The sequence below is a fragment of the Gobio gobio genome, assembly GCF_949357685.1.
Source record: "Gobio gobio genome assembly, chromosome: 2".
NCBI classification, from domain to species: Eukaryota; Metazoa; Chordata; class Actinopteri; order Cypriniformes; family Gobionidae; genus Gobio; species Gobio gobio.
The window spans coordinates 25,673,891-25,698,653 of NC_137098.1; the positions used below are offsets into that span (position 1 = coordinate 25,673,891).

The 24,763-nt window shown below is 39.9% G+C and overlaps 1 protein-coding gene across 10 annotated transcripts in view; it reads right to left on the bottom strand.

Moving 5' to 3' along the window:
- Positions 1-2,137: 2,137 nt before the first annotated feature.
- The window catches only part of LOC307122574 (protein phosphatase 3 catalytic subunit alpha), a 387,852-nt gene continuing 365,226 nt past the window's right edge, over positions 2,138-24,763 (bottom strand). For 3 of the 10 annotated variants that reach the window (XM_079810630.1, XM_079810627.1, XM_079810625.1), the window contains 4 exons: positions 24,720-24,746; positions 19,399-19,483; positions 13,374-13,471; positions 6,040-7,123 (listed from right to left, as the gene is read on the bottom strand). In XM_079810630.1, the coding sequence (XP_079666756.1) occupies positions 6,924-7,123; positions 13,374-13,471; positions 19,399-19,483; positions 24,720-24,746 (410 nt within the window). In that variant the 3' untranslated portion in view covers positions 6,040-6,923. Of the gene's footprint in view, positions 3,169-3,256; positions 3,466-6,039; positions 7,124-10,007; positions 10,038-13,373; positions 13,472-19,398; positions 19,484-24,719; positions 24,747-24,763 lie in introns of those variants that run through there. The other 7 variants (XM_079810631.1, XM_079810629.1, XR_013816063.1 and 4 more) reach the window with 6 other exon arrangements.

Genomic DNA, 24,763 nt, shown 5'->3' on the forward strand with positions numbered 1-24,763 from the left:
TACATAAATACTATTCTCTTAAAACCATCATTTCGTTATTTTTACTAACCCAAATAATGATTCATCCGCTAGGTTGCACGTGAGGGGGGAAAATAGGTTCCTTCCACTTAAGAGTTGAGCTCTTTTTATTTGAATATATCTCTTTACATAAATACTATTTTCTACTTGAAAAAAAATAACTTCGTTATTTTACTAACCCAGTGTTTTGTATGTGAATGCTGTTTCACGTGAATATTACCACAGGAGTGAAGCACAAAGCTTTGTTTAGCCTATAGGGAATAATGGTCAGATAGCACTTTTTCATTCTGTTTTGCAATCTGGATATGGTCACTCGATTTTCCGTGAATTTGGACAATAGGCCCAGTCCATTTTATCCCAATGGACATCTCGTTTCTTTTCCCAACTCTTCACTCACGTCGCACCTGTGCGCAGGGGATTATAAACGTTTCTTCCTTTCGTTTGCTTATAATTAAGTATATTATAACTATTCACATCCTTTACTATGGGAAAGTATAAAAAACACTGTAAGACGAATACCTTTTTACTTCAAATTTTATTTAACACAGTTTGTTCTTGTAATTAAACTTGGTAATGCGCGTCAAGTTTGGTTTATTTGAATAGCGCATTTCACACACGCCGGTGATTTTAGTTTTGTTTCTCTGGCAGTGAATAATCAAACATTGCCTAAATGTCTTGACCCTGTGGAAAATAAAACCCGCTCTTCAGACCTTTTACAACAAGTGTTGCTTTGCAACATCAGTAGAACACATGAAGACGAAGATATTCAAGAAGGTGTCTATTCAGTGTCCCATTCCTCTCAAAGCGCAGAGCGGTAGGCCTATATGACGCATCTTTGCGGGGAAATAGTATGAATCAAATATTTTTCTAACTAATATTTAATTTTCATATATTCTTGAGGTTACCATTATTTACTGAAAATCGTTTTTGTTTTATAGGCTGTGTTGTTTCACTGACGGAAGTGCTAAAATAAACACGCATGCTTATGGATGTTTCAGCCTCAAATGATTTCAAAATGTAGGCTATATATCTGGCATAGACTACAGTATTTAAAATAGCATAGGCTATATGCATTAGTTATGTAGCAATTATGGACGCAGACATATAGATGAGTTAATCTTCCAATGATTCGATCAAATAAACATCCCCGTTCACAAAGCACAATTCAGCTCCAGGAAATCATCCTCATCACGAGGGAGATGGGGGCTTGATTCTGCCCCGGAGCTACTAGTTCTGACTTCCTATGGACTCGCCACCAAACTCAGTTAAAAGAGGACAAAGGGCTCGTGGTTGTCACAAGACAAAGAAACAACCAGACCTCTGTCTTTGCAATGACCGGGAAATGAACTCCACGACACAGCTAAAAACTCCAAGTAAGCTCACAGAAACTGTCACATATGGAGTTCAGCAAATCACGGATTATTGGACTTTTTCATTTCAAATGGCCTTCGACGTAGCTTGTTAGTGTGTTTACAACTAATACACGTTAGTTAGACTATTAGGCATGTATATTACTCACAATTCATGCCATTATGTAACTATTGAATGAGTGGATGAAAAAGCATTGTGTTTGATACCGGTGTGTTCGTATGGGTATAATCCAACAGATGAGCTGAATGAAATCTTTATAGAATTGATCATGTCCTTATAGTAAGAAATTAGGTCTAAATTTACTCTCTGCTTAAGAGCAGGAAACTAAATTCTATAGATAACCCAATTTTGTGGGAGGGGTGGAGACACAGTCACCCCTGAAGCCTAATTGGCCAGAACCCATCCAGGGGATGGGCAAATGTTTGAGTTTAGTCTCAGAACACGAACGAAAAGTTCAGTTCTGTCTACAGTTCTCTACAGTTCTGTACAGTTCAGACCAGAAGCAGTGCAGAGTTCAGCTCAAGTTCGGTTCCAGTTCGGTTCGAGCTGGTTCGCAGCCTGTTCGCAGTTCAGAGATGAGCTCAGTCCTAGCAGTATGACCAGAGAGAGTTCTGAACGGAGAGCTCCCAGGAGACGGTCTGACTATCGTGACAGACCAACATCAGAGAAAATGGGTTAACAACAATTTCATTCAGGCCATCTGCTTTTCTCTCACTTTCCTTTCTTTTACTTAAAGTTTATTTTATTTCCGTTTAAGTCTCGGGTTCTGTTTCGCCGCAAAAGTCTCTCAACAACGAGTTTCTAACAGCGCGCTCCAACTTCAAACAACGCCCACAAGACTTTCATCCAGCCGCCAACACGCCACGTGTTCGGCTTCCCCAGACGTCAACCAGACCTTCAGCGAATCAAAGATCCGGGAAAATCCCTGTACAGCCAGGAGAAGGGAATCCCCCTTTGTCAGACGACACGCGAAACCCAAACGCAAGTAACGCCTTTTTGATTCCAAGCTGAACTGGTGCATTAGATCAAATGTAATAACCCTGCCTAAGAAACGATAGGAGGTTAAATTACTGATCAATGGTTTCTTCAGGTCATGTTTCATAAATGCATAGATTGCTTAGGATTTCATAATTTCTCTCTCTTAGAACTTATTCTTTCCTCACCTTCTTCCTTTCTGCAACGTGTGAATGTGCGAGCGTGTGTGTTTATGTTAGATATTAGTTTGATGTGTTAGATTAATCAATAAAGTTCCGTTTGTATTCAAAGATAACTGCTCTTGTGTTATGTGCTTATCAATTTAATGTCTTGAACTGCCGATCTAAGTTACCTGGCTGTTAAATAGTGTTTCACTATTGTTCGGATATTAATATCCGCTGCAGAGTTGATATTTACGGCCCGTTCAAATGAACGCTAGAAGAGTCATTTGCTCGGCTGTAAAATAGACTCTCAAAATTCCCTATGAATTCATTAAATTCATTCATTTGAGCTAAATATACATGTTTCCCTTTAACAGAGCCCCCTTTAAGTCCTTACATATCGGCGGACGAATAAGTTAAGGTGTAAACATTAATTCTGTTATGATCCTGGGTTTTCCTTTCTTTGTCTCCCTCTTGTGGTCATTCACGTACGCACTCACTCATCACGCTCATCCCTACTCATTATCTCTCACAGCTGTTTTCCCTTCCCGATCTATTTCCTCACCTGTTATCTCTTTCTGTCTTGATTGTCTCAGCTTCTTAAGTCCCTCTCCGTCTTGGTCTAGTTGTCGGATTATTACTTCTGCAAATGAGAGACGTTGGTTTGTTTACCCGAGCTTGTCATGTCCTGTCCAGTGTTTGTGCTCATATTGTGACTGTGTGCAGAGTACCTGTGTGGCGCCTGGCTGTTTCTCCCGTGGTCTTCTTACAAGGAATCATCCCTCTGTCCTCGTGGGATCCTGAGTTGTTTCAGCCTTGTGGCAGTCTCTGTTTTGGCTCTGTTTGCCTGACGTTTTGTTCAGTTTTTGCTATTTGAGGACTTTTTCCTTTTGTTCCATTAAAGACTGTGAACTGCATCCTCCCTGGTTTCTTCATCCTCCTTTCACATAACAAATTCTGAATTATTTATAATACATAGTGTCATTCGAGTCTTTCATTTTAATTCAGTTCCCCGTTGAGTTATTATTTTATCTGACTCATAGTCGCTACAGTTACATTCTCAATTTAATTTACAGAGCAATCCCTGCTAAGTTTTTAGTTTAACTAATACTATAGAAGAGGATTAGTGTGTGTCGCACACAACAGACTCGCAACGGGGGCGTGGCATCACGATGGCGGCACAACCCTAGCGCGCGCCTCCTGCGCTCTCCGTTGGGTTGTTCTTTGAAATGACAGAGGACGACTCGGGGTAATTTTTCAATAAACCATCATGAAATAGCGACAATGTTTACTTTAGTAAACTTGACCAAAACAGTTAATGGTCAATAGCATCCCTACACTGCTGTGGACGTTGTTAACTTCATTAATGTGTTTACTGTGATAATGGACTGCGGATGGGAGTAGGATTCGGTATTCGGTTTCGGATTCGGCCGAATCTTAACCAGTGGATTCGGTATTCGGCCGAACCCCAAAAATCTGGATTCGGTGCATCCCTATTTTAAATGGCAACATCCCCAATCCTGGGAAGACAATGTCGGCTCCTTACCAGAACTTTGTTTCATTCCATCTTATCCCAAAACAGGATGTGAGAATCTATTTCCTTCCTACTCTATTGTGTCTCACAAATATACAGGGAAGGGAAATTCAAAAACATACTCAGTACTCTCCTTCTGAGTAAACAGTTAATGTTCTGCAAAGCTTGAATGCCAATGTGTATAGGCAAAGCAAAGAACCATCTTAAAAAATAAGATAAAACATGATAAAAAATCTCATCTCAACTCTATTCATCTCAAATCAGTCAATGTGCACTTGGACATATTCCTTTTCTCTGTTTTTCTGGAAGAGCTGGTCAAAAATTTTAGTTCTCAAACGTGAAAAGTAATTGAAACTAAATATCCAATGAACCATTTAAAAAAAAAATTTTTTTTTAATTAAATGCTAACATTCTTTTTTGCCCCAATGCATTTTTTAAAGACACAGAGACTCACAAGCTGCTCTTAACGTTGTGTAATCATTTGATACAACAACTTGTCCAATGCATATCATCAATATTAATATTTTCACATGAACACCTTTCAGATGAGAGATAATCCAAGGTCAGGCTCACATGAACTCACATTACAGGCCTTACTTGAAGCATTTTTTTAATGACTGAAAATTAAAACCACATTCACTGTTGTTACCTTCAGTAATTGTTTTTAAAGGAAACAGACTGCACTACCTCACATAAACTTCCTTTCCACCCATCCAGCAAAGGTGTTTTCATAATGGTTTGAAATGTATCCTCTTGTGTTGCCAGATTTGTATCAAGGAAACTTAACCATGTCATTCAAAGGAAACACATTATGGGGCTGCCAAGTGCTAATTTCCTATCTGGTTGTTATTACTGGTCCAATATTCATGAACTCCAGACTTCGGAGTGTTTTTGTGGACCCTGAACCAAATTTCTGTTTAACAGATGCAAAATCCATCACATGATTAATAATTCATCACATTATAAATATTTCCAAAAAACAAAAACAAAAACATGGCTGGAAACTCAATATCACTTTCATCATTAAAATTCAATGGGAACATTAACATTTTTCTCTGCAAAACTGCTAAACATTCATTTAAGTGCATTACAGAAATGCTTTCATGGAAAGGCACTAACGATATCCACAATCATATGCTGTTCACTCCTAGTCAAAAAAACAACAAAAAAAACACCAAACTCACACAAGCTGTTGACAAGACTGAATTTCATGCACAATTTTATTGAACAGTAATATAAAATACCTTTTTTTTCATAGTTGTGAGTGCATGCGTCATCTGCCAACAGTTTGAAAGTTAAATTATAAAAGCAAGGCTTCATTTTGTGTAGTGAATTACTTGGGCACTTAAGCATTTGTTAAAAAAACATTGATGGCGTTTTTTTTGTAAAGTATTTAACAATAATAAACTTATATAAAGCAGAATTATTAATAATAATAATAATAATAATAATAATAATAATAATAATAATAATAATAATAATAATAATAATAATATGCAAATCACACTTTTGTCTGTGGCAACTTTACAAAAAAGAAAGAAGAAAAAAAAAGAAAGAAAGAACAAGAAAGAAAACAAATAATCTAAACCTAACAGCTATCATGCATTTTGAGTTTGACATTAGTGAAGCACAAATTTAGTTCACTTGACACCAAAACATGCTAATTCAGACTACTGGTCTACATGCAAGCATTTGTTTAAAACCATGATTCCTCATCCATATTAATAGTAGATGCTTTGATTACAAAACAAGTTAAAGGCCTGAAGCTTTTCCAAGTATTATAGCTAAGAATAGCGATGCATTTCCAGGACTTGTCCACTAAGGTCACTACAGGTAAAAACAGGCCTTGGCAGCCAAGGTAAGTAAAATTTTCTTTGTTAAGTCTTATAAAACATGCATAGGCAGATGCTTTCTAAGAAATCTAATTTTTCTTTCTCACTTTCCATCTCAATCTTTTTTTTATTTTTTCTTTCTTTTTTTACCGAACTAGGTGCTTTATATATATGTTTTGTTTGATTTCAATATTTGAAAAGCAGGAGAAAAAAAAAATCACAATTTCCAGCAAGCCACAATAAATCTACCCCCAGCCCGCCCAAATGAAAACAAAGACATATATGCAAATGATAAATGTAAATTCCAGTTTTTAACTCCAAATAAAATCCATATTCAGCAAGCTAGCTTGCAATTACACAAAAAGTAGGATCCAAGCACACACCAAAAAAACCTGAGGTAAGCAAAATCTGTACAAAACCATAAAACGTTAAATTTTTGGCATTATAACAATGTTGCAACATTCTTTTAAGACTGCCTAATTTACTATAGAGCTAGTTTATAAGAGTAGCAAAAAAGGTATCAATAAATAATCCTTACTTAGTTTGTACACCCTTTTTATGTTAAAAACTTGTTTACGTTCTGTCCATTTTTAGTGCTGTATTTTTGTAAACGTACAATATTTAGTAAGAAGTTACACACACACACACACACACACACACAAAAACTTAAATCCAGTAAGTAAAGGCCTTTTCACATAAGATCTCTCAGAAGCCTGCTGTAATTCTTTATGCCGAAACCCGGATAACTCCCCCTCCCACGACAACTTTTCATAGTTTTTATGCACCCCCCCCCCAAAAAAAGAAAAGAAAAAATGAAAGGCATATCCAAAGAGTGTCACTCTGAATTATGTTTGAAATGCTGCTCTCCCCCTCACCTCCTCTCTCCTTTATCTTTCTTGTCCTTGTCTCGTCCTTTTTTCCTTTCCTCTAACTCTACACTCCAAATTCTTCCTTTCCCTCCATCAAAAATGGCATGGAAAAAGATAGGGAGGGGCTTAATCGCTGTGGAGAACATATGGGAACGATGCAGGATCACTGGATATTGCCGCTGCCACTGCTGGCCTTGCCCTCTGTGCCATTGGTCTCGGACGACAAAGCCTTATTGAGAGAGTTGAGGCTTGCATCAGAGGGCATGCCATCTCGACGGGGTGGCATTCGTTCATTGATGCGGTCCAGCCCTTTAGCCTCCGCGAAGCTGCTGATCTTGTGCTGAGGTGAGAAACCTTTGATTGCTGTAGCAGAAAAAAAGAACGATAGTTCAACAAGTACACACTCCTTAGTTTATTTAGTAATTTAACTGCTTGAAGTTCACACAGTACTTGTTTAAAGTTTAACTGTAATAATACATAAGCCAATGACTTATGTATTCACTCAAGCCAAGTTGCAATTTTTTTTTTTAAATTCTTTACAAAAAAAGGTTTAGAAGTGTGATATTTTATAACTCTTCTTCAACATTCAGTATACATCATGTGTATGAATACTTCATGAATCATATATACACACACAATGTGTGTCACATAGACAGACCAATATTGAGAAAAAAGCAACACTTCTTGCAAAGTACTTTAAGCAAGGTGTTATTATATATAAGAGAAATGCAAATATTACATATGAAGAGAAAACAAATTATCCACACTGGTCAACAATCGTAGGACTACTGGGGCAGTGCTAGGTGGTCTCGGTTCTGGAGGGCCTTCGAATGAAGTAGCATTCTTTGCATCACTCAATGAGGCACTGCAAACGTTTTCAAGATATCCTGCACAAACCTAAGCATTCTTTGGCTATCTAGAACAGAGTTTCCCACCACGCTCAAAAACAAAATGTCAAGGAGGAAGTATAAATGAAAAGCTAGAGGATGAAATCATCTGAATGATCAAACAAAAATCTGGATAAAAGACAATATGTAAATAAATCACTGACATTGCAAATACACACTAAAAAAGAAATTGGTGCTAAGCTAACGTCTGAGTAGGGAACGAGACACTGCATCAGAATGTTGATGCTATAGGAACACTTCCGTATGACTGGTCTCTGAAACATGTGATATCCCGCTAATTCTATTGAATGCCGGTAGTTATATGATGTAAAATGGCTTATAGTGTCATGACTATAAAATGACAACTGCATTGAATGTCATCAGCTTCTGATTGGCTTATAGAAGACACTCAGGCATGTAAAAATTAAGGTAAAAAGACGCAGCATCTTGTTCGCTACTCAGGGAACCGAGGTTATAGTCATAAGGGAGACGTTCCCTCAACACTGCATCAGAATGTTCATGCTATGGGAATGTCAATACCCACAACGCCATCCTGAAAGGATGCTTGCTCATAAGAAGTGAAATCGCATGTGTGCAAACTTAAAGAGCAAGAACCTGAGATCCAGTAGAACTCACAGAGACAGTAAACTTTATAAATGTGTGCAGAGAGGACCATAGTTTTGCATCAAAAATACAATATCTTGTAAAGAAGCCCCAGATAGTAAAGCTTTAGAAGAGGCCATGCCCCAAGTAGAGTGGGTTCTAATGGCTAGGGGTGAAGGTATTCCACGCACATCATAAGCCTCGGAAATAGCCTGCACAATCTAGTGTGCTAAAGATTGCATGGAAGCCACAGAGCAGACAGTTGTTTTGATTTACGCCACTGGCCTGAGTGGTGGAAATCAACACTAAGAGCCCAAAAAGGGCATAAAAGATTCAGCCTCTCCTGATCTGCAGATTGAAAAAGCAGAGAACAGAAGGCCTGAAGGACCACTGATTGTGGAACTGGGAAAGGTACCATTGGAAAATAATCAGGCCTAGGATGTAGAATAGCTTTGACTCCACACAGAGCAAACTCTAAGCAGGAGCCAGGAAATCCCCTACTTTCTTTAGTGAAGTAATGGCAAGGAGAAAACAACCACAAGAGGATTGTTTTGAGGATTCTTTTGATTTTCCTCACAGATCAGAAGAAACTGAGAGGCGGGGTCAGAAAAAACTGCGCTAAGCACAAATAGTGCTTCCTGAAGTCAAAGAAGCTGATAAAGTTCAATGCATGCACCATTTTGTAGTCATGTGACGCACCATTTCATGTCATATAACTTCAGCCAATAGAATTAGCGTGATTTCACATGTGCTTCAGAAACCAATAACTCAGAAGCGCTTCCATTGTGTCAACATTCCGACGCAGCGTTGAGTATTCAAAAGGGAACCACATGTTACACCTGTTAAAAACATGCAGCAACCTACAGGAAAATATACAGCTAGAATCGTCTTTTGTGAATTGTGAATTATTTAGAAGAGGGTCTCCTATGTATAATGAAAAAGATTTGTGTTGCTGCATAGCACAGGGCAGACATAGGTTATTAGCGGTGAACACGACACGACACAGTCACAGAGTAACCACAAGAAGAAAAAAAAATTATGGATGAGAGTATCAACACAGTTGGCACCTCTTCCTCTAGGATAAATGTTCAAGAACAACCACAGAACACTTAGGCTGTAAATAGCAGTTACAAACCTGCTATTTAGCAAGCAGCTGACATTGTTCTTGCTGAGGTTTGTATTATTTTTACCTGAGGGAGACCCACAAATGTGAGTGTTTTGAGTCTAGAGATAATGTTTAGCAATTTAAATGGAAAATTTGTGCAAGAACAAAGGACAACTACATCAGCTCATTTTTTTAAAGGGGTCCAGACAGTTTTAGGGTTATAAAAAGGCAATTTTGCATTAATGAGACTTGTGAAGAGGTCAAAACAGTGTTTGTGCCACATATGAGCACTATGTGTTTGCAAAAAAATATATTCATATTGTAAATACACCAGTACTGTCTATTGGAATATATTTTGAAATATAACTATTGTGCTTTCAATGTGATGCATTATGTTCCCGTGATTTGACTGATCCCAGTTTTATTAACAAAACCTGTCGTCCAACTGTTTGATCCCCTTTAAAACAATCATAGTTTTTTTGTTTGTTTCGTCTTTCATTTTCCTACTTCTGCGCACACTAACAGTACAGTGTACTCTGGCCAAACACCCAAACACTACGCAAGCTACATTGACATGGATGAATCCAGTGGAACTCTTTATCTGTTGCACAGATGCAACAGAAAGAGGGAAAGGGGCTGTAGACCTATTTACCTTTATCTGCCTCTATAGCCTCAACAGTAGCTGAAGAGAAGAAGAGGAGGATTGCAAAACGAGTGAGAGAGGTGAGCAGAACAGCATTTTACATTTTTTTCCAGTCAGATGAACAGCAAAAAAGCCCAAATGGACACAAAGCATTATTATAAATACATTAGGCCCACTACAAGGCCAGGACAGAGTGGAATAAGAGAAAGAGAGATAGCAGGATGAATGAAGGGTAGTTAGTTGTAGATGAGGCAATGTGACACATAGAGATTTGACTCTCACTATGAGAGATGAGCTTGGGAGACATGACATAAATTGGAAATTCATGAGGAAGCCAAAGTACATAAGATTTAATCATTAGTCAAAGCAATCAAAGGGATACGAAGATCTTCCATTGCTTTGGTTTAAAATCTGTAATATGTACCAAGATAATTATATTTCATTGTGAATGGCAACACCAAAGCAAGGGGAAGAAGTGACCCAAAAGCTGGGTTCAAGGGTTTTTAACATCAATTTGTAAGACTGATTTTGTGTTTTTTGTAAAAAACAAAGTTGTGTCAGCTTACAGATTCAGAAAAAAACACCATTGTGTATGATTATTTTCAACTTACCTAAATCTACATTCAACTTAACACAACTGTAAAAAAGTTCAGAACAGCACACACAGACACACAAAAGCTAAACGCTAAAGACATCAGCTGTGATGGAGGCACAGCATTGCAGTAAAAGCACAATGATGTCCATGTATATACAAGGGCAGGGCATCTGTTGTGATTCTACCAATGCTGTAGCAGAACATTGCTGACATCACTCTGTCTCTGGCATGTTCCCAAACCAGTTAGCAAAGTGCAAACATGGCCACTCATATCAAATTTGGGTAACATGTTGTATTGTGTGTTAGTAAAACTAGTTTTTAAAAACTAAAGCTAAACCTAAAGGAAAACATAAGGAGTGAAATAACTGCACAGGATCAAGTGTTTCTGAATAAAGTAATAGACAGAACATGCCAGTATGATGAGAGCAAGTTTGATTTCTGCCTTGATTTGTGAAAGACAAGACTAATTATTAAATTCATAATATTATATTAATTAACATCTTGTCAGTTTTGTGTATTTTGTGTAAAGGGGCATGAGGTTAAAGAAATAAGATAAGCCTTAATGAAGACTCACTTGATAATGTGCTAAAAATTACATATTTGTTCATGCCTCTTTGTGTAATGCTGACAAAACAGCATTAAAAATGTACTTTGTGTATTTTAGGTAAATTTTGTCTGATTCCCTTTCCTTTTCTGATTCACTATGTCCAGCATCACAGCACTGTCACTTATTTAAATGATTACAAGGAGACCCCATGAAATCAAAAGCAGCTTTGTGTTTTTAGTTCATGTCTGCTAGCATGTCTATATGCTATTGCACTCCTAAAAGTGGAAAAATTGATTTAAATAAAATAATTTAGCACCTAAAATTTGGTATTTCTCTTCCTCTGGAAATTGGAACAAAAATATTGATAACCAATCCTGTACTTAATTTGTGTCAAAATAAAATGCTCTCTAGAGTGAGTATGTCCTCTTCCTCTAATACCACCTCCAACGACTATCAATAGCAATCAGCAAATCAAATTAATTTTTTGTAACACTTTACAATACATGTGCACTAATATGCATTAAATAATGCTTAACTAATGACTTATAAAGAACTAAAACATTTATTAATGATAACTACATCAGCAACTAATGAACATTTTATATAATTAATAGATTAAGTAATATATGAATTGCTATTAATTAAATGTGTCATCATGTATAAATTCCCTAATAACATTATATTAACTAATAATGTAAATTCATGTGTTATCACAACGGTAAAAGCTGTGTACTTCAACTTCCAATTGTCTGCTTTAATTAATCATTAGCTAATGATTTGCAAAGATATCATTATGTTATGACTGATGAATGAACGTCAACAGCGGTGTGCTAGATGCTGTATAACCACCATGTCCACATTTGTCAACGTATGTTGCCATAGTTTCTACAAGTGTAAACCGAAGATAGCGTGGATATTACTCATTGATAGGTGACAATGACAAGGGACAAACCATTATTTAAAATGGGAATTTCTCTGGATAATATGTTATTAGGGAATTAATACATTATGGCACATTTAACTAATAACAATTAATTGATTTCTTAATTACTTGATTACTATTAATCATATATAATCTTACTTTGTTGCTGATGCAGTAATCATTAATAAATTCTTTAGTTCTTCATGAGTCATACATTAACTCATTATTATCTGTGCATTAAAGCATGAATTAATGCATATTAGTGCACCCATATTGTACACCCAAATAAGTGTTACCAAATTTTTTTATTGAGAAAAAAAGGGACAATTACTTCTATTTGTCTTGTCCCAGATTCCAATTACACTAGCGTTCAAAATTTTGGAGTTGGTAAGGTTTTTCTTTTAATGGCAAAACTGCATTTATTTGATTACAAATAAAGTAATATTGGGAAATATTATTACAATTTTAAACAATTGGTCTATGACATTAAATGAGGAATCAAATTGCATTCATAAGCTAATTTCATTTTAATTTTAGGGCCTTTGAATGTCTTGATATTATTATAAAGCAATCAATAAATCTAAATGTGCTAGTTTTGTTCTTATGTTAATTGCAGCCAAATTCTCTGATCTTTAAGATATCTTTAGCCTTTAAGATTCCTTATTGATATCTTGTCCACCAAAAGCGGTGTTAAATCTGGACGCAGTGAATCTAAAGTATACTGAGAACATGTTCCTTGAGTCATGATTCTATCTTGTACGAAAGCCTGTGTGTTGATTCACTTGGGGCTCCTTTGAATAAATGGTGGCAAAGAGTGAAACTATGTTTCTTAAGAACAGATGATCTGAATTATACTTGCACAACTGATTATACCTGCGGTTTCTAGGGAGACAGGAGAATGAAGAAGAGAAAATATTTTGAAAAAGATTGGAGAGAGAGAGAGAGAGAGAGAGAGAGAGAGAGAGAGAGAGAGAGAGAGAGAGAGAGAGAGAGAGAGAAGCCAAAGGAAAGAAAGCAAAGAGGAAAGAATATAAGTTTCATAACACAACCACCACGGGGTGCAGAGAGTATACATTGAATAAAAGTATCAGACTGTTCATATTTGTACATAACATGTGTTAAGCTGAAATAGAGTAGACTCAGTTGTAAAACACTACCTGGGGAAATTAAAAGATGTAAATCGTCTCTAAATGTACTGATTAATATTGTGCTATTAACAGCCATTGAAAGAGAGCTCTGATGTGGAAAAACAGTTTAAAGTGATTTACATATTCCTGACCACAAGACCTTGAGTGTGTGTGCGCTTCTTACCATTCTGGAGTTTCTCTTTGCCTCCAGATAGAACGCCACTGGGCAGCATGCCAGTTGGAGTGAGACCTTTCAGCGTCAGAACGCTCTCACTCTCTTCTCTAAAATATAAACATGTTGTTATGTACAATACTAACACACAAAGATTACAACAAAAAACAACAATACACACAATAACTGCAAATGGCTAAATAATTTAGACAGTTTACTCTCTGTAAATACTACTCATTTTTTTTGCACTGTTTATATCAGAAAATATTTTTGCCCCAAGTACAAATTCATTATTTAGCTGGTTATTTGATTATCTTTCATTTATCTCTCTCTCTTTTTTTTGGTGGCTATTTTTTTAAGAGAAATATGTGTTGCAACAAGTTCTGAAAAAAAAACAACTAACATTCTAGATACATTTCTTATAGTAAAGCCGCCTTTTCACTACCTCCAACAAATGACAGAGCAGAAGTCATTCATTTCCAATGCAGATAGTACAGAATATTCGGATGGTCTGAAATATTTATACTTTTGTGACTTGACCTTCTGTGATTGCCCCAACGAATGTGATGTATTCTACTCAAAACTATGAGCACAAAGTTAAATATTTTCCCACTTAAAATATTTTTTTAACAATAAAAATGTTGGTTATTAATAATTATGTCCTAATTACACTATATTGCCCAAAGTTTTGGGACGCCTGCCTTTGCCTGCACATTAACTTTAATGACATCCCATTCTTAATCCGTAGGGTTTAATATGGAGTTGGCCCACCCTTTGTAGATATAACAACTTCAACTCTTCTGGAAAGGCTTTCCACAAGGTTTAGGAATGTGTTTATGGGGATTTTGACCATTCTTCTAGAGGCGTATTTGTGAGGTCAGGCACTGATGCTGGACGAGAAGGCCTGGATCGCAGTCCCTGCTCCAATTTATCCCAAAGGTGTTCTATCGGGTTGAGGTCAGGACTCTGTGCAGGCCAGTCAAGTTCCGCCACACCAAACTCGATCATTGTGACGAGGGGGGCGTGGTTCAGCGAGGTCTGCACGGGCGGAGAGAGTGAGGAGAGGAGTGGTGAGTAAGTAGGCCAAGTGCATGATGATAAACACTTGTGTCTGATTGCAGTGATTGGCGCGGAGAGACCTGATAAAGCCGCTTCCCACACAGTGTTCGAGAAGAGAGACGGACTGAGGGCTCGTGGAGTGAAGTCGGAGAGAGAAAGAGTTGACCCAGATGTGCTGACTACAGAGACAAGTTTACAGTTACTGAGTATATGGTTGCGAAGAGAGAGCGGGTGGCGCCAGTTTGTATTGTTTTGAGTTGAATAAAATATCCACAAGTCCCAGTCCACAGCCGACGCTGCCTTCTTCCTTCCACCCTCATACGAACTTTGTTACAATCATCCATGTCTTTATGGACTTTGCTTTGTGCACTGGTGCGCAGTCATGTTGGAACAGGAAGAGGCCATCCCCAAACTGCTCCCACAAAGTTGGGAGCATGAAATTGTCCAAAATGTCTTGGTATGCTGAAATTTTCATTTTATGAGGGTTTTTAACATTAATATGAGTTCCCCTAGCCTGTATATGGTCCCCAAGTGGCTAGAAATTTTCGTTCTGGGTGTCCTGCTCTGCCTTTGAGAAAATGAAAGCTCAGACGAGTCGATCTGGAATCTTCCCTATATGCCGTCATACGGGAACGTTACCTCCCCTTCCTCTGCTTTGTCCGCCCAGAGAATTAGGAGAAAATTGATTCCGTTTATCAGTCACAACGTCAGCACAGGCTTTACAAACAGACTTTTACCATACGGATTCGACAGCACCGCCACAAACAGTGAATAACAGTGTTCATTAATGCCTGATCTGTGATCATTGATTTCTGATGTGTAGCTAATCATTCAAGTTCACGCAGACTTTCTTTCTAAATCGTTTAATACTGGCAGTCCCGCCGCTGGCCGTCTTGATGTCCTAAGCGTAATGCATCAGTGAATCAAGCCAGTGACTAAAACGATCACCTTCACATCGTTTCTCTTAGTAGCATGAAACAAATCTGTTATTTCAATTTTGATTAGACGCTAGATTAGCGATCAAAGAACACTCTCTTTATAATCTTCGGATCTGTCAATCACATGTCGCGAGTGTATCTGCACACTTGCCCGAACTGCCGTTATAATGAATGACGCTGTTATGCTGTACAAAGCTCTTACTGTATTCATGTCGATGTCGTGTTTGCTGTTAGTTGTGGTGAAAGCATTTTGTGAGAGAAAATGCGTTGCAATGACGAGATCACTGCATTCACGCAATCACTGCAGCTTTTCATGTGATGGGAAAAGATCTAAAAATAATGCTATAATCAACACTTTGATGATTCGTTCATCTCGACAGCTGTAATGGTATAAAAACATCGTAAAAGTATTCGAGAGGGTTCCACATGTTACAAAGTTCGTAGAATAAGGAGGAAGAAGACAGGGTCGGCGTGACTGGGACTCGTGTTTATTCAGAACTCTCAGATACAAACAAAATAAACTCGCGCTCACAATAAAACTTTCTCAGCAATCTTTATCCAGCTCTAAGGTCTCTCTCTGGTCCACATGCAGTCCGAGTCCGTCTCTCTCTCTGGCAGTGCTTGCAGACCTCGCTAAACCACGCCCCCTCCACCACATAATCTAATACTCATTTCAAATGCAAAGATGTCAGCCAATCACAACAGTGGGCATTTTCACTGAAGTCTCACAGCAGAAACGCCCCTTGAAACAGAGCATTCAAGCCAGAGGGCTAATATCAGTATAGAAAAATGCTTTTTATTTCTAAATTATGACATTTTTTGATGTAAAAACCATACTAACAATATAAGTACACCTCAGGAAACATTATAAAATAATAAAAAATCCATGCCATGGGACCTTTAATAGTTCCTTTCACTGGAACTAAGGGGCCAAGCCTAACCCCTGAAAAACAACCCCACACCATGATCCCCCCTCTACCAAACTTTACACTTAGCACAATGCAGTCAGGAAAGTACCGTTCTCCTGGCAACCGCCAAACCCAGACTCGTCCACCAGATTGCCAGACAGAGAAGTGTGATGCGTCACTCCAGAGAACACATCTCCATTGCTATAGAGTCCAGTGGCGACATGCTTTACACCACTGCATCCAACGCTTTGCACTTGGTGATGTAAGGCTTGGATACAGCTGCTCAGCCATGGAAATCCATTCAATGAAGCTCTCTATGCACTGTTCTTGAGCTAATCTGAAGGCCACACAATGTTTGGAGGTCTGTAGCTATTGACTTCTGCGCACTGTGCACATCAGCATGAACTGACCAGTTCTGTCAACACTGCACTGGCTCCCTATTAAACATTGTATACATTTTAAAATCTTGCTTATTACTTACAAAGCACTAAATGGTTTACCTCCCCAGTACTTGAGAGAGCTCTTAACGCATTATACTCTATCACGTCTATTGCGGTCTTCCTAGCATTGTTCGGGAAATAGACACACCCTGTCAGTTTAAACCTAGACTAAAAACACATTTCTTTACTATGGCATACACATAGAGCATTATCAATTACTATTATTCAAATCAGTTAAATGATTGTTTAGGCTGCATTAACTAGGTCAGCCGGAACCGGGAACATTTCCCATAACACCCGATGTACTCATTACATCATAAAAAAGAACCTCTCTGTTTATCCTGAGGTTTAATGTAGTCAGCCGGATCCAGATCAGATGGTGGACATGCTCCAAGACATGACCAACGCATCCCTGAAGTGTCAGCAGAGACTGTGTCAACTAGACTCTCCCCTGTGAAGGCCTCCTTCCCTTCCCTTCCCTTCCCCTCTATACAGATAAAAACACACATGCACACATAGCCTACATCCGTATTCAAACACACTTGCCTATAGGCTGAACACGTAACGCTTGCGCACATGCCGTCGCCATTTTCACGGATTCGCCTTTTTTGGGGATGATGATGGTATAGTTTCAAAACTATTTCAAACCTATTTCATGCTTTGCGTTCTCTGGCCATCAGGTGCTGTTGCCGTGCGGATGGGGTCCGAAACGCATTTATTTTAGATGGTGTTGTTTAAATGGCACCAAATTAAAGAACTAATCAGATTTATGACAGAAATTAATCAATCAAAAACTTTTCTTCAAAAGCAAAATTTAATTTACTATTATCACTGTAAAGCTGCTTTGAAGCAATCTGTGTTGTAAAAAGTACTATATAAATGAAGGTGACTTGACTTGACTGACCCCGCTCTGTGATTTTACGTGGCCTACCACTTTGTGGCTGAGTTGCTGTTGTTACCAATTGCTTCCACTTTGTTAAAATACCACTAACAGTTGGACGTGGAATATTTAGTAGAAAGGAAATTTCAAAAATGGACATGGATAGGCAACCTATCATGGTACCAGGCTTGAATTCACTGAGCTCCTGAGAGCGACCCATTCTTTCACAAATGTTTGTAGAAGCAGTCTGTATGCCTAGGTGCTTGATTTCATACACCTTCGGCCATGATTGGAATTCAATGATTTAGAGGTGTGTCCCAATACTTTTGGCAATATAGTGTAAGTATTTTATAATTAATACATAATTATTAAACATATTGATAGTCATTTGTTTTAAATAAGTGGAAACAACTGATTTACAACCAATTTGAAAGTTCAGTGCAAGCCACTAGTGGTCAAAACAATTGTACCTGATTGTCCAAGATAGCGGAAAGGCGGTTTAAGGCTTCCACAATGGTAAAAGCTGTGACAGATGTTTTCTTTAGTAGATAGTTTGCAGGTTTTTTACTTCACTTACATAAGCAAGAGTCAGATTATTGTTCTCACAATTCAGTTTAAACCACGTATTATGATGCAGTTCCATATGTAGTTATTAACTCCTAGCAATGTAACAATCTAATCTAGTGTGTTAGTGTGTAACCTAATGTATTTCTGTGTTCCTACTCACATTTGACACTTGTTCTTCTAGTTTTCATTTCATTTTCAAATACTCACAACACAACCAAATACAGAAACAAGCTGTGAATACTCACAATGCAACCAAAATACAGAAACACGCTGCAAATAGCACAGACCACAACGGAAATGTTTCAAGGGGACCTCAATAAGTTATGAACCTGGCTGAGAAATGCTTATTGTTCAGTGTCTACTTGTCAGCGGTGTTATCGATGAGCTAAAAGGTGAGTTTATTGTGTATATTAACAACCTGACTGTATGTGCGTTGTGAATATTTGCAGAGCGTTTCTGTATTTGGCTGCATTGTGAGTTTTTGCAGCACGTGTGTTGTCAAACTGATGAAGATGCTTTTTTATTTTGCTGGTGTTTTTTTGTATTTGCATGTGTTTTCTTCAGTTGCAGCGGTCTCTCTCGGCCACCGTACATATGGTTAAAAATGTCACTTTTCTATTTTATGTCAATTCTATTTATGTAGCTTTGGTGTGCCAGCTTTTTCCTGTTTTGTTACTGTTATTGTGTGTGTGTGTGTGTGTGTGTGTGTGTGTGTGTGTGTGTGTGTGTGTGTGTGTGTGTGTGTGTGTGTGTGTGTGTGTGTGTGTGTGTGGTGTGTGTGTGTGTGTGTGTGTCTGTGTGGGCATGTTTTTGTGAAATATCAGGACACAAATGTGTATAATGACATGGGTATGACATAGGTATTACAAAAAGAGGGTGAAATATGAGGACGTTCCCCATGTCCTCACTTTTCAAAATGCTTATAAATCATACAGAACGAGTTTTTTTTCACAGAAAGTAAACTGCACAGTCTCCTGTGATGGGTAGGTTTAGGGGCAGGGGCAGTGTAAGGGGATAGAAAATATGGTTTGTACGATATAAAAACCATTACGCCTATGGAATGTCCCCACATTTCACAAAAAAACCCCTGTGTGTGTGTGTGTGTGTGTGTGTGTGTGTGTGTGTGTGTGTGTGTGTGTGTGTGTGTGTTTGTGGTTGAGCACCCTCACTGAGCTTTTTTGCCAGCTGGATGTGGCACTTTTTGTTTAATTCCATTTTGCACATGTACACATAAAGTCATCTTACCGAAGAACAGAGAAAACTCGAGCCATCTTTCCAATGGCGCGGATCTTGTTTCGGATTACTTCCTTGCGTGCAGAAGCTGTGGCACCTGTGTGACACACATATATTTGGGTGTCAGTGTTACATAACAGTATACAAACAAAAAACACCCTTACAAACATGCTTGAAGAGTCACTTCAATAAAAAATGCAATCGGCCACTTATCTCCAAACCTCACAATTTCAAACGTTCACAAGCCATAATTACATCCTGACTTTAATGTCCAGAAAGACAAATGACTACACTGGGTGAACACTTCCTTTGGAGTTTAATTACCCAGACTGTTGACTGCAGGGGAAACTCAGTTGGCAGAACGTGCTGTCTCAGCACACTAAGGGCAATTCAGGGCAATCTGATCAATAAAGATCCTCACAGTGGCCCACACCTCCACACCTCAGGACTGAAATGCATGCTAAGCATTCTATTAGCCTGTTATCGATCCTTACAGTCATGGATATGGTTTGGTTAATCACAATGCCATCCTATTCAGATGCTAAAGAGAAAAACCTTGTTGGTTTTAACTGAGATTCTACCTAGTTCATCAACAGTGTGATGAGAAAATAACAATACAAAGGAGATGTGCAAGACACTCCTTTGTATTGTTATTTTCTCATCACACTGTTGATGTGTGTTCACACTGTTGATGAACAGGTTGCAGCCCAGAGATTGTTGAGTGTTTGAATTAATGTTAGATTTGTTTAAGCTTTGGTGATATAGTGGCCCTAAAATGTATTTGGACACTTAAGTCACTATTATAACTGTTTGACTGTCGCAAAGAAAATATCAAACAAATAATAGAACCAATTCACCAGCTTGTCCAAAAGTAATTTTTAGTGGATGAATAAAGGTGTTTCTCAAAAGTTTCACACAGGTTTTTAACCACAGGTGTATTTATCAAATACATACTATAAGTACAACTTGTCAGGGTTCTGTCACTTCGGTCTAGTTTATTCATGGTTTTGTGACAGAGCCCTGACACTCCTGTATTGTTTGTCTTGTCTTGTGTGAGTGAGCAGCTCTGAGCATGCTCAAGCTGCGTGCTCTTCTGTCCTTGTGTTTTGTGTGCGGGCGTGGTGTTCGGATCCCAGCACTTCGGTGTAGTTTGGGTTTCAGTTTTGTGTTGGGATTCGGACATTCAGGCTCCGCGTGTTTGTTTTGTCTCGAGTGCACAGAATGAGTCTGTGCGCTCTGTCTTGTCATGTGAGCGTGTGCTCTTCTGTCTGTGTGTTGTGTTCTGTGTAGCACACGGTTCATGTTTACATCGGCCGTGTGCTTTCATGTTATGTTTTGTCTTATGTTGTGTAGCACGTGGTTGGTGTTTTTCACTGGCTGCGTGCTTTTATGTTGTCATGTTTTGTGTGAACATGCAGCTGATGAGTTCTCATTAGCTGCATGTTCATGTCATGTTTGGTGTGAGCACATGTCTTGTCAAGTGTTTCTTTGTGCCATGTGCTCGTGTCTATTGTCTAACCCCGCCCACCTTGTTTCCTGATTATTGGTTCATTTGCCCCACCTGTCTTCCCTCGTTACCCTCTTTTGTTTGTTCCCTATTTAATCTCCTTGTGTTTGCAGTCCAGTGCGGAATCGTCGTCAAATGTACCTCATGTTTTCCTGCTCAAGTCAAGTCAAGTCAAGTCAAGTCAAGTCAAGTCAGTTTTTCTCCCTTGGGGTAGTTTTGTTTCATCTTGTTTATTTTGTTATTATCATTAAAAAGCCCATTATCCTCTGCATCATTGAGTCCTCGCTCCTTTCCCTTCACCAACCCTGACAGTACAATTCCGCCAAGAAGAGGAGTCAGCAGACAATGGGCATCTTCCTTTTTCCTTCTCCCACCACTGTACCTTCCAACCGCCAGCTGTTGGTCCAGCATGTAAATGCCCATTACATCCGTCAGCAGGGGACTGACGTGAGAGACTTTGCGTGTGACTTCCTCATAGAAGTGGATCACCTGGCGTACAGTTAGGCTGAGATTAAGGAGGTCTTTAACATCTGTCTTGATCAACCTCTCAGCCTCTGGGAGATGGAAAAGCTGGGGAGTCTTGGTTTCTGGGACTTTTTCTGGGGTTTTCCATCTTGGAGAGCCTGAACCTCCACCTCAAGCGGAGTCCCATCCCACTGACTGTTCCCCTCTTCCATCGGCAGTCAGTGGAAGCCCCAGCCCTCCGATGAGCCGGAAACGGAGTAGGAGGAGGAAGAACCGGCCCGCCTCATCTGTCTCCTATCCAGTCGGGGAAACACACCCTGCAGGTTTGCCCTGGTTGTGTGTGACCGCTGCAGCTCCCCCAGAGGCGGCCGAAGAGGCTGCAGCACCCCCAGAGGCGGCCGTAGAGGCTGCAGCACCCCCAGAGGCGACCGTAGAGGCTGCAGCACCCCCAGAGGCGGCCGTAGAAGCTGCAGCACCCCCAGAGGCGGCCGTAGAAGCTGCAGCACCCCCAGAGGCGGCCGTCAGCACTGCAGCACCCCCAGAGGCGGCCGTCAGCACTGCAGCACCCCCAGAGATGGCCGAAGAGGCTGTAGCTCCCCCGGAGGCGGTAAGCACCCGACCACCGCCTCGTTCTCGTAGGAGGAGGGGGAAGAAGGCTTTCTCCATCCTACATGGCCCGGAGGCCATCCCAGAGCCTGCTGCCGGCCCAGAGACGCTACCCAGGCGTCTTGCACTGCCCGCATCGCCCAGGCGTCTTGCGCTGCCCGCACCACCCAGGCGTCTTGCGCTGCCCGCACCACCCATTCGCTCTGCCCTGCCAGCCACAGCCCCTGACCCGAGGCCGGTGAGGTCTCCGGCCCCTGATCAATGTCTGTTGATGACTCTGTCTCCCGTCCCGCATCCGGTCATGCCTCTGGCTCCCGTCCTGATTCCTGTGAGTGTCCCAGTCAGCCATCCAGACCCGCCTGATCCACCCTGGCCCTCTGCCAGGACTCCTGAACAGCTGGAGCCCGCCTGGTCCGTCCCTCCAGCACCGCCCTGGCCTCCAGCCAGGTCTCCTGACCCGCCAGAGCCCGCCTGGCCCATCCGTCCGGCATCACCCTGGCCTTCAGCCAGGACTCCTGACCCACCGGAGCCTGCCTGGTCTGTCCCTCCGGTCCCGCCCTGGTCATTTGCTGGGCTTCCTGAATCGCTGGAGCAACCCTGGTGCATCCCTCCAGCTCCGCCCTGGACTTCTGCTGGGGTTCCAGGCCCACCTGAGCCTTCCTGGCTCAACCCTCCCGTCCCTCCTTGGTCCATGCTGGAGACTTTCTGGACTGTCCTGCTGGCTCTGATTTGGCTCCCCTCCCTCCCCTCTTTGTCTCTGTGTTTTGATTTTCCTGTCTTGTGTTTCAGTCTGTGTATCTGTGTTTCTTGTTCTGTTCTTGTTTTGGTGTCCCTCGCCAGGTGGCGTCCCTTTTGATGGGGGTAGTGTCAGGGTTCTGTCACAGGGTTCGTTCTAGTTTATTTGTGGTTTTGTGACAGAGCCCTGATACTCCTGTATTGTTTGTCTTGTCTTGTGTTTTGTGTGCGGGCGTGGTGTTCGGATCCCAGCACTTCGGTGTAGTTTGGGTTTCAGTTTTGTGTTGGGATTCGGACATTCAGGCTACTCGTGTTTGTTTTGTCCCGAGCGCACAGAATGAGCATTCGCTCATTCTCGTGCGCTCTGTCTTGTCATGTGAGTCTGTGTGCTTCTGTCTGTGTGTTGTGTTCTGTGTAGCACATGGTTCATGTTTACATCGGCCGTGTGCTTTCATGTTATGTTTTGTCTTATGTTGTATAGCACGTGGTTGGTGTTTTTCACTGGCTGCTTGCTTTTATGTTGTCATGTTTTGTGTGAACATGCAGCTGATGAGTTCTCATTAGCTGCATGTTCATGTCATGTTTGGTGTGAGCACATGTCTTGTCAAGTGTTTCTTTGTGCCATGTGCTCGTGTCTATTGTCTAACCCGCCCACCTTGTTTCCTGATTATTGGTTAATTTGCCCCACCTGTCTTCCCTCGTTACCCTCTTTTGTTTGTTCCCTATTTAATCTCCTTGTGTTTGCAGTCCAGTGCGGAATCGTCGTCAAATGTACCTCATGTTTTCCTGCTCAAGTCAAGTCAAGTCAGTTTTTCCCCCTCGGGGTAGTTTTGTTTCATCTTGTTTGTTTTGTTATTATCATTAAAAAGCCCATTATCCTCTGCATCATTGAGTCCTCGCTCCTTTCCCTTCACCAACCCTGACACAACTACTTTTATAATACATGTATATGACATTTATAATGTTTTGAACAGTATATCTATTCATGTAAAACCCAACAACATAATTTTTGTGAAATGTTTTGTCTGAAACGTGTGATTTAAAAAATAATAAAAAAATGCCCCTTGGTATGATATTTTGTCTAATGCTTTGAGATTTAAATTTTAAGTGTGGCTTCTGTGTCCAATTTAGGAGTCACATCATTCAAAAAATGACTAATTGATTAGTGAGGTCAATTCATTTTATATTTTAAGCAGTTTTGACATTTTAAGCAGTGGTTACAGCCCCAGACATTCAGAAGGACATCTTAGGCTGCTGTGTTACTTACGGCAAATCTCAACTACATTATGTTGGTTTAAAAAGAGTTCCACTCTCTAAAGCCCCACATTTTGTTACATAGCCTTCTGCCGAGCTCTGTCCAGCTTTTTTGTACATAAGAACTTATGTAAAGAACCATGGTTGACCACCCTAGATACCCAGGGCTTGTTTAATACTAGTTCATCTGTCATCCAAGCAACCCACAGAGTAGTTGTTTTTTAAAATGTAATTTTGTACATCACTAGTTTAAATAATTTTTGGTTTGACTGCATCTATACAGTGGAGGAAAACATGGAGAATGTTGTAGGGGGAAAAATGTAGGGGAGGATGACAATGTGAGGTGAATTGGTATGAGAGATATAATCTAAAAGAGGAAGGCACTGTTTAGGTTATGAGAACAGCAAAACAATTTATAAGGTGCTTTGCATATACTCGTAAACTCACATTGGTGTGTTCTAATTTGAGAACAATGTTACTGGTCTGCCTGATAAGTGGCATAGTCACCCCACTTAGTAAATTCAATTCTTGATTTCTTCAAACAGTGAAAGGTATTCAAACACTAGTAATGGCTTTTTGAAACAACAATGTCAATAATTCATCCAGTTCTGGTTATCTTGGTGCATGAAACATAAAAATTAGTACCTATGGATATTATAAGTAGGTTCATTAGTGAATTTGTGGTGTTAGCTTAATCAGCCAACTAGAAAAAGGTGCAAACAAGAGGCAATGACTGCACACCGCATTGGATTGTGGGAGGCTGTACCTTTCTTGGGCCCATATATTAGCTGTCCTTCTCAAGATACACCC